Raw genomic sequence first — 10,254 nt, 5'->3', positions numbered from 1 at the left:
TGACATTTATTTTTATCATTGCTGTTGATTTTGTAGATATCCATTACTCCTTACTACTATGGTAACCTATTCTCTTATCATGAATAAATGTTCATTTTATAAAGCATTATTTTATATCATTTTAGGTATGAGTTTTTCTTATCTACTGTGCCCATGAGACATGTTATGTCTGGACCTATTTGCATTTATTGGATCCATTCTTCTAATTTGCTTTCTTCTATTATCAACTATAAAAATTCTTAACTTGTGAACTTACATTTTTATTTAGTTGTTTCTTTAAAAAAAATTGTTTAATTTACATCCAGATAGCTGTCCTCTTTCTGGTCAGCCCCTCCCACAATCTTCCCCCAGCCCTTTCTTCTCTGAGAGGATGAAGGCATATCAAGTCTCTGTGAGGCTAGGCATATGGTCTCCCACTGAAGCCAGATAAGGCAGCCCAACTAGAAGAATATATCCAGAATTTGTATTTGTTTAAGTGTTCTGTGCTCTCCAGTATCTGGATACTGGAACAATTCAGCTAGTAGTTGATAACAACTGTACATTAGAGCTGAGAAGTACTAAGAATCATTCATCCTCCTTTCTGTAGCAAGCAGCTTCTATTATATCTTTGTGGCTCCAACTCCTTCCTTATTGATCAACTATGTGTTCCCATGCAATTGAATGCAAATCCTAGTCTTCAATAAAAATATCTTTTCTCTTTGTTCTTTTATCTTTGAGGTAAGACTTGTTATGTGTTACTGTGTTTGAGTACCCATGATTGACTTATTAAGTAAATAACTTACTAAATTAAATTCCTTAGTTACATAAGTGGGAGCCTGGATTTTAAAAGCTGTGTATTACTATGAATGGAACACAGTGCAAAGTGTTTTTCCTATAAAAGCATCCTTCCAAAAAATTACACAAGCTATAATAATAAGTGAAGGCTCTTATTATTATACAAGGACATGTAGAGAATTTGCTGACATGTCTACATTATCTCTGTGGGAAAGCTAAGGACTAGGAGGAATAATATTGGCTCTTTACCATGACCAAGTATAATAAGATATACCAGGTGTATTATCTTGCTGTACTTGTATTAGCTTAAGCTAAGTGTATGCATCACCTCATCTATTGTTTGCTTTAGTAATAAAAATGAGAAGTGCTCTGTTTGCACTGTTCTTGAGCTCAAATGCCTTGAGCCCCTGATATCCCCCATTCAGATCTTTGAATCCACAGAGTTGGCCTCACTGGCCAGTGTAGGTCAACAACATCTTTAGAATGGGATCTGCTTCCCTGATAATCTCCACTTGAACAATATAATAGACTAATTACATTGACTGATTTTTCTCATTCTAAGTCCTTTCAATTCTAGAAATAAAACCATCTCTGCCACATTTTATGGGCTTCAATATATAATCTTTTCCATATGAATGCATATCACATATATTCAAACATTATATGATTCTAAGCAGATCCTTATCCAGCTTTAGAAAAAGTTAAACACTTCATATAAAGCTATTATAAAGTGTGATATAAAAAACAGTATAAGTGGTACCTTGAGGGATATTATGGCCTTTAATACATGTATAAGAAAAATATTTGCAATATCCAAAGAGTTCAAGAGTTATGAAAATAATAATATATTACACCTAAGTAATTAGAAGGTAGAGGATAATGATGCTAAGTACAAAAATGAATTAGATAATAAAGTCAAATGATGTAATCTAATTCTTTGAAAATAGTCATACAACACATTTTATCAATTATAAGAGAAAAAACATTATTGTACTAGTTAAATAAAATTAATGCATACTGTGGCTGGAGAGATGGCTCAATGGTTAAGAGTACTTGTTCTTTCAGAGGACCCAGGTTAGGTTCTCAGTAGCCACATGTTAGCTCACAACCATCTCTAACTCCACTTACAGGGTACTCAATGCTCTCTTTAGACCATCAAGAAAATCAGTCATGTATACATACATATATGTATGCAGGCAAAACACTTATATATATATATATATATATATATATATATATATTTATTTATTTATTTAAAAATAGTATATTTATATCTGCAACAAAATAATAAGAGCTATGATAGGGTTGTAAATATGTTTACCCTTAAATCATATGGACAGTAGTGAACAAGGGAAAGGTTCTACATATAGAATTATTTATACTAACAGAAAAAACTCACAAGTGTTAGAATTACCATTTTTCAGCACCTAGTGGACTAACGGAAGAGGCTGATGAACCTTAATGATTGTGAGCATCAATAGGAAGGAAATTACAAACATTCTGTGTTATGGGTTTGGATATAAAATAGCCTGAAAGGCTCATATGTAAAAGACTTGTTCCCCAGCTGGTGGCACTGTTGAGATGTTATTGGACAATGAGAGCACCTTTCCTCTACTGATGACTTCATACTTTATTGGCTACTAGGAGATAGGGCATGCTTAGAAGTAGGTCACAGAGAGACTGTGCCTTTGAGGGGTTTATCTTGTGCTTTGCTTCTTCTTGTCTCTCTTTTTCTCTTGTCCTTTACCTCGTGTCTGTTTGTGTGCCTTCTCCTCCCTTTATGCCTTCTGGATCTCATAATAAAAGTACCCAATATTATTTTAAGAGTGCTCTTACCAATAAACAAATTAACTTGTCTGGTCAACATTATTATTACCAGGTATATTAATCTCATTATTATTCTCTTCTGTATTTTTATGACAAAATAATTTTTTGTAGAAATATGATGCTGTTTTTAACATGTGAAAACCCAAGTGAATTAGAAAACAGCTAGCAAAATATAAATGATTAAATAAGCTCATAAAAATAGAAAATATCATTGAACTGTATAAAGCAAAATTGTAATAAAAATCCATGACATTCACAAATATTTCCCAACTAGCCAAGTTTAAGTATTCATTATGCTGAATGGTGAAAGACAACCAATCCCTATAAAATGGGAAATTAGTTCTCTTCTGTTACAGTTTAGTACAACTTGTTTTAGAATAGAGAAGGGTACCCCCCTAAAAGAACACGATCAAATTCAGAGACAAACACTATAATCCATAAAACATCAAATATAATGGTGAATTAATAAATTGGTTGGGCCCAAGGAATGCAAAGAAATCATATTAGAAAAACAACAACAACAAGATATAGCTGAGCATGTTGGTTTCTGCTTGTAAACCAAGGACTGGGGAGGCTGAACCAGAAAAAAAAAAAAAGAAAAGAAAAAAAATGTACTCATACTCCAGATGGGGGAACCTTTGGTGTCAATTTAACACTAGCTGCTTTGTTGTTAGCTTTCAGCAAACTCATAAGAGAATTCAATGTCCACATCATAAAATCATAAAAAAACAAGCAAATGGGAAATGTTAGAAAGGTACTTAATAAAGTATGGCAAAACATATGAAAAGCATACATAAATATGCCTGAATAAATGTAAGGAATGGACAGAGATAATATCAATATAAGTCCATAATTAAAATAATAAAGTGCTATCATTAACATATAAGATAAACTCATTCAGATACAGTTTCATCAGACATAAGATCATTCATATGATGTATTCATATAAAATATTGCATATGTAGGATATTCAGACATATATAAAAATATAGAAATTAAAACTAGCATAGCCTAGAAAATCATTATAGCTGAATGATAGTCTACTCATTGCCACATCATCAAGATTTCAAGTTGCTATGTAATATGTATGGAGTGGTTACTTATCCAAAGCCAAAGTGAGTACGAACTTGAGCTTCTGTGAGCCAGCAAGTGAACCCTGGTTGTGGTGAACACAAATTGAGTACAGTGGTGTTGTGTGGAGACTGTAATCTAGAGCTCACAAAGTTAGAGCTGAGAGCTGGTGCAACCAAAATGTTGCACACACCGAGAACTTTCTTCCTAAGCACTACAAAGACTTATGGGAAAACCCTAATTTAAAAACCGTCACCAGCAAGATGAACTCTAAGTCAAGGTGACTTTGGTCTTTCTAATGGTCTGAGAAGTACACAATGCAGCCTGCATCTCAGCATCAAGAACCATGATAGGACACACTGAGAGGCTGGGGGATTTTAGCAACTAGATTGGCAGGAATATCTTACCAGCAGTTATATGGAAGGTGCCCAGAAATAGCTCTACATATACATCTAGAATAGTGAGCTGATGAACTGGCAGATGTAGACTACCACAACAGCAGCTATTCAAACTGAGGCCTCCTGTTGTACCCCAATGTTAACTAATATTAATAATAGATGACTTGGTTTTATCTACTAATCATTCAGTGTTATCAATTATCAATTAGAATTCATTATAGAAAATAGTCATTCTTGACTGTAGCAATATTTGAAATGAAGTCTTAACCCAACACCAACTGCCTCTGTTAATCTAGATTACTCAAGTCTACCACATCTCCTGTGTGTCTCAAGCCATACTTCCTTGATCATCTTCTGCTTAGTGACTATGCCCTGCACAGATGTTGAGTCCTAACTTTAAACACTGTTCTATATCCCAATCCAACTAAATCCTTTAACAAACTGCTAGACATCATTTTGGCAAAAGTGCCCTGCCTGCACCTGAGATACTGAAATTTACTATTTGGAAAACAAATAATCAGAACATGTAACAGAAAGTATGTCATTCTTGACTGCAACAATATCTAAAATGAACATAAAATGAAACTTGCAGAAATGTACAAGATCCTTTTTTTTTTTTTGGTTTTTCAAGACAGGGTTTCTCTGTATAGCCCTGGCTGTCCTGGAACTCACTTTGTTGACCAGGCTGGCCTCGAACTCAGAAATCTGCCTGCCTCTGCCTCCCAAGTGCTGAGATTAAAGGCGTGCGCCACCACTCCCAGCTATTTTTTAATTTTTAAATTTTATTTATTTAATTTATTTTTGTTTTTTTTTTCACAATGCGGTTTCTCTGTGTAACCCTGGCTGTTCTGGAAATCACTCTGTTGACCAGACTGGCCTCGAACTCAGAAATCCACCTGCCTCTGCCTCCCAAGTGCTGGGATTAAATGTGTGAGCCATACAAGATCCATTTTTAAGTAACTATAAAAATTTACTCAAACTTAGGATGTATAAAGTCCAACTGTCTGTGTTTAGTCAGGGAAAGTCTGTTATAAAGGTATCAGTTCCACAATTTCCAGATACAGTGTCTTAGCAATACCTTCCAAGATATTAATCAAGTTATGGCTACTATATTTCCAATGCCCAAAACTAACCACATAAAAATTTTAAAGGGATAAATGAAAATAACATCATGTAGATTAAAAAAAACACACACACAAGAGAACCCTGAGAAACACTCATCTGTCTGTTGAATCAGTACCTATGTGAAAGCAAGGTCTGGAGTGGAAACAACTGTGTATGCTTTAGTATTCATCAGATGACAGGCTCAGATAAAAGAATAATTTTAAATTTGGCCTTGTTTCTTTTCTTGTTTCTCAAATTCAGAGAATACAAAGAATGAACTAAAATGGAATAGGAAAAATGAAAGTGAATCGCATGTCACAGGGTTATGAATTCATTTTTTCTGTCATTTTTCTTTTTTTCTTTTTTTATTAGATATTTTCTTTATATACATTTCAAATGTTATCCCGAAAGTTCCCTATAAACTCCCCCCACCCTACTTCCCTACCCACCCACTCTTACTTCCTGGCCCTGGCATTCCCCTGTACCGGGGCATATAAAGTTTGCAATACCAAGGGGCCTTGGAAATGCTCATGATGTAAGTGGAAAAGGACTCCAGTTATAGCTTTCGGGATTCTCATTTTTCTTCTCAAAATTTCTTCTCAGTTTAAGGAAGGATAATTAAAATCAGAAAAGGCAGGAATACAAGACTCTGCCAGTAGTCAGCATGACAATATGAGTTAAAACAGAAGGACTATAAAACACAAAATAGCCAGGACCCCACAAACCTCCCTCAAATCCTCTGTGGATCAGCAATTTCCAGAAGATGTTACATCTTGGAGGTTCAAAAACTTAGTGACCAAATAAAGTATATGTAATCAGGCGTGATGTTCTGGTGCTTACAAGAGGGCCTCTAGTCCTTATGTTAGAGACCCAAACACAACAGAAGCTAGACTGTGGAAAGCCCTACCTATAATCAGAACTGCATCTTATCAAAACTCTGCAAATATAAATTTTGGAAAGTAGGTGAATAAGTTTCTATAGAAGCCGTGCTACAACAGTTCTGATTGAGGGTGCCAATTCCCCCCAAAAAATACCCACAGAGTTGTAGCCCCAATTTTTGTTAGAACTCCACCCTTTTTACTACTTAGAACTCACAAGGGAGAAAGATCATTGATTTGAGACATTCAGACTCACCTCAGAAACTGGAACAGGCTTTGAGCGAAAGATTAATCAACTAGCATTGTAAATTCTTTGGAGACTCTCACCTTTAGGATTAAAACAGGTCTGACAAAGCCCCATGTTTTCTGTTTCAAAGACTAGGTCTACGAAATCCAGGAAATCCCAGAAATCGAAGAGCCTGACTTCAGCTTCACCTTCAGTCTTACTGGTGTGGTCTCTGGTTAACTGAGTCGAAACATTCAAGTGCTGTCAGGTGAGTAGATACATAACAGGACAAATCTGTGAAAACCCAGACTCCTTTAAAGTCCTTTAAAAAATGCTATCTCCCATGCCCTGAAAAGATGACCTTGAATGACAAGGAAATAAAAGATGAGAAGAATAAAGTGAAGAGATTCAAACACAACAGAAACTAGACCCTGGAAAGCCCTATCTATAATCAGATTTTCTCCTTATCAGGACTCTGGAGACATATACATTTTGGAAATTACAAAAGTATGCACAAGCACCATGCGGGATCAAGCCTGATCAAATTCTGGCATATAGTGGGAAAACAGATATTAAATCCTACCCCCTATCAGAAGTGCTATTGACAATTGATAGCTACTGAAGAGGAATAATCAATTTCTCTTAAGAGTGTTGCCTATACCAAATCTACCACACTTCACTGGAAAGCCACATGTCAGGAATATATGAACAGCACAAACTGAACTTAAAGCATGGGAAAAAAGAGAGGATGTGAACTTGTGTAGTAGGGAAGACAGAGTACATCTGGAAAAGTTTGGGGGAGGGTAAATATGATCAAAACACACTATACAAAATTTTCAATGGGTGGGTAGGGAAGTGGGGGGGAGGGTGTAGGGGACTTTTGGGATAGCATTGGAAATGTAATTGAGGAAAATATGTAATAAAAAAATTTTAAAAAAAGAAGTAATTTTAAAAGGAATGAGATCTTTTGTCTGGGACCCATTGTCTCATTTCAAGAGGGACACAACCAAACTCCAGACAAAATAAACATGATTTCTTTGAGTTGTCTGCCAATCCTCTTCCCTGGAATACGAGAGAGGAAGCTGGCATATTTTCAACTCTGGGGTTTTACTCAGAAGACCAGATAGATGCACAGTAATGGGGAAAAGGGTTGAAGTGTGAGACTTTCAAGTTCTGCTTCGCCATTCTGAGGCCCAAAGGGCTTGCTTGGTCTGAGAGGTATGTGGTCTCCTGTCAGCTGTTGTCAGAGGCCTTAAAGAATAATCAGAATTAAAACAGTATCAAAGTGAAATCCACTGTGAATCTTCCAAACTACAACCCACTCTCCAACTGAAAAGGAGGCCACAAAGGCCCTGCCTCTGCTCTGGTCTCCAGAACCCACACACATAGCAGGCAGTTGGGTCCAGAGGCAATTCATTTCCCTTGCTCTTCTCAAGAATGGAATCCTACCTGGTAAACTGCAGGGTTCAGAAGAGAATAAGCTCTACCCCAATTAAATATAAAGTCATGAAAATTAAGGTATATTTCAAGCTGGGTGGGACAGGGTGGCCATGGTGAATTGCATGCCTCTACAGTGGCCTGAGTGTGTTAAGGCAGGCCTAAAGACTCTGTTGCTTCTGATTGTTGTGTCTGGCCAGCAGATCACAGCCTGGGTTCTAGCCTGGAAAGGCATTTTGGAAACCTGGAAGAGAAGAGGGGCTAGGCGACGAGAGAAAGAACGGAGCCAAGTCAAAAGCAACTCTGATCAAAGCTCAATTTTACTTTATCAGCATGCAGTTATAAAGGAGAGGAAGGGGGGGCCGATTCCCGCCAAATAGTCCAGTCCCGGGGACCAATAGCAAAGCAGCAGGTTCCAGCAGTGGGCGTGGCAGAACGATTGAGCCAGCAAGCTCCATCCAGGTGTAAACAGTGGAACCCTAAGGCTTGGGGAGGGGAGGCTACATCTGATATTTGCCATTGAGAAAACTAAGAGGTGACATATTTGTTCTGAGGAGCCTGCCATTTTCAGATAAAAGACTCATAGTGAGGACTTTGATCACTGTGGAAACTACACTCCTGGTAACAGCAAGGGTCCTCAAATACACACTAGTATTTGCCTACACTAGTAATCTGTGTTGCTCCTGAATGAGTGATGGTGGCAATATGCTCCTCTTAATTTTCTTCTGTGTAATAGTAGTAAATACTGCACTGCTAATATCAGAACAGCAGATGGATGTGTTGGTATACAGACTGTGCCAAAACTCTTTAGCGAATAAGGATCACAGTCCATACTCTTACCTCAAGATGTACAAAACCTAGCCATAGTCCATTCCCCTAACCAGAATTGATTTCCTCCACAGATTTCTCAGGACACACGTTGCCCAGGACAATAGGAGCAAGGTGAGTACCCAAAATGTTGTTTAGGAAAGCAGCAGAGATGGGACCTTGTTAAAAGGAAAGGTACTTTCTGATATTGTGAAGATATGGTGCTTACACAGTGTCATTTTATGCTTCCAGATTTCTGCTTTGCAGGGTCTCCTGCCTACATCTTTGCCCTGCTGCCCTTGAACCAAGTCATCATGCCTAGGAGCCACAAGGGTAAAGGTCGCTCTCATACCAAACGTCAAAATGTACAGGAGAAGAGCCAAAGTCTTGATGATACTCATCTCACTGCAAAGGAGGAACCAACATCATCTATTTGTCAAGGGGATCCCCCCAGGTCCCCTGATGGCTGCACTCACCAGGGCACTCAGACAAATGTAGCTTCTGTTTCTGATGACTTAAGTGTGTTGTCAATAGGTGCTGTAGGTGGTGAGACTTCTGGTATGAATGCTGAGGTTTCTGTTATAAGCTCTCTGAGACATACAGGAACCTCCATGGTAGGTTCTGCCACTCGTTCTGTGCGCAGAGGTGCTCTCAACAGGAAGACAAGTGAATTGATGGAGTTCATGCTGGAGAAGTTTAGGGTGAAAGAGCACTTTACACAGAAAGATATGTTGAAGGTGATTAACAGGAAGTACAAAGCACACTTTCCTGAGATAATTAGAAGAATATATGTGCAACTGGAATTGGTCTTTGGTCTCGAGTTGAAGGAAGTTGATCCCATTTCTCAGTCATATATGCTTGTGGGCATGCTGGGTCTCTCTACCGAGGGAAATTTGAGGAGCAGTAGTGGGTTACCCAAGACAGGGCTCCTTTTGACACTCCTGGCTGTGATCTTCCTGAGTGGCAACATTTCCAGTGAGGACGACATCTGGGAATTCCTGAAAGTTGTGGGGATATATCCTGGAAGATATCATCCAATCTTTGAGGAACCTAGGAAGTTCATCACAAAGGATCTCGTGAAGGAAAATTATCTGGAGTACCATCGGGTGTCTGGCATTGATCCCCCAAAATATGTGTTGCTGTGGGGTTCCAGAGCCTATGCTGAAACCACAAAGATGAAAGTCCTGGAAGTTTTAGCTAAGATCAATAATTGTATTCCTAGTTACTTCCCATGTCTATATGAGGAGGCTCTGGTTGATGAGGCTAATAGAGCAGCAAGGAGAGTTACAGAAGTGCCTGGCAATGCCTATGACAGTCCTCCTTTAGGGTACATAGCCCACAACATCTCCTTTGTCTAGTTGCATTTGAGAGTTTTACATTCTGTTGAAGAGGAATCACTCTTCTATGTAGTAGAATGCGTTATAAGCTAGTAGTAAAGTTTGTGCCTTATTGTGTTGCTATACATGAGCAAATTACAGATATCTTATTCTTTGTTATATTTAATATGATCTTTAACCAAAGTTAAGTGTCTTTTAACCAAAGTTAATCATCTCACAGTTTACATTTTTAAATGTTTTTTGCCTGCAATGTTTACTGCTATTAAGTTTAAGATGTTTGATAATTTTTATTAGGTATTTACTTTATTTGCATTTCAAATATTATCCCCTTTCCTAGTTTCCCCTCTGAAAAATCCCCTATCCCATCCCCTCTCCCCCTGCTCACCAACCCACCC

At 37.8% G+C, this 10,254-nt stretch overlaps 1 protein-coding gene across 1 annotated transcript; it reads left to right on the top strand.

The window, feature by feature from the left end:
* Window positions 1–8,836: 8,836 nt before the first annotated feature.
* Window positions 8,837–9,880, top strand: LOC110286282 (melanoma-associated antigen B4-like). Its single transcript, XM_021152721.1, has one exon. It carries the CDS (start codon window positions 8,837–8,839, stop codon window positions 9,878–9,880), a length of 1,044 nt encoding a protein of 347 aa, XP_021008380.1.
* Window positions 9,881–10,254: the final 374 nt, after the last annotated feature.

Source organism: Mus caroli, chromosome X (genome assembly GCF_900094665.2).
Source record: "Mus caroli chromosome X, CAROLI_EIJ_v1.1, whole genome shotgun sequence".
Lineage (NCBI taxonomy): Eukaryota > Metazoa > Chordata > Mammalia > Rodentia > Muridae > Mus > Mus caroli.
Note: the sequence above shows the minus strand (reverse complement) of the source record. Positions and strands in the feature narration are given on the sequence as shown.

Coding starts and splice junctions, on each gene's coding strand:
- LOC110286282 (XM_021152721.1), top strand. CDS start 8,837: ATGCCTAGGAGCCACAAGGGTAAAGGTCGCTCTCATACCAAACGTCAA.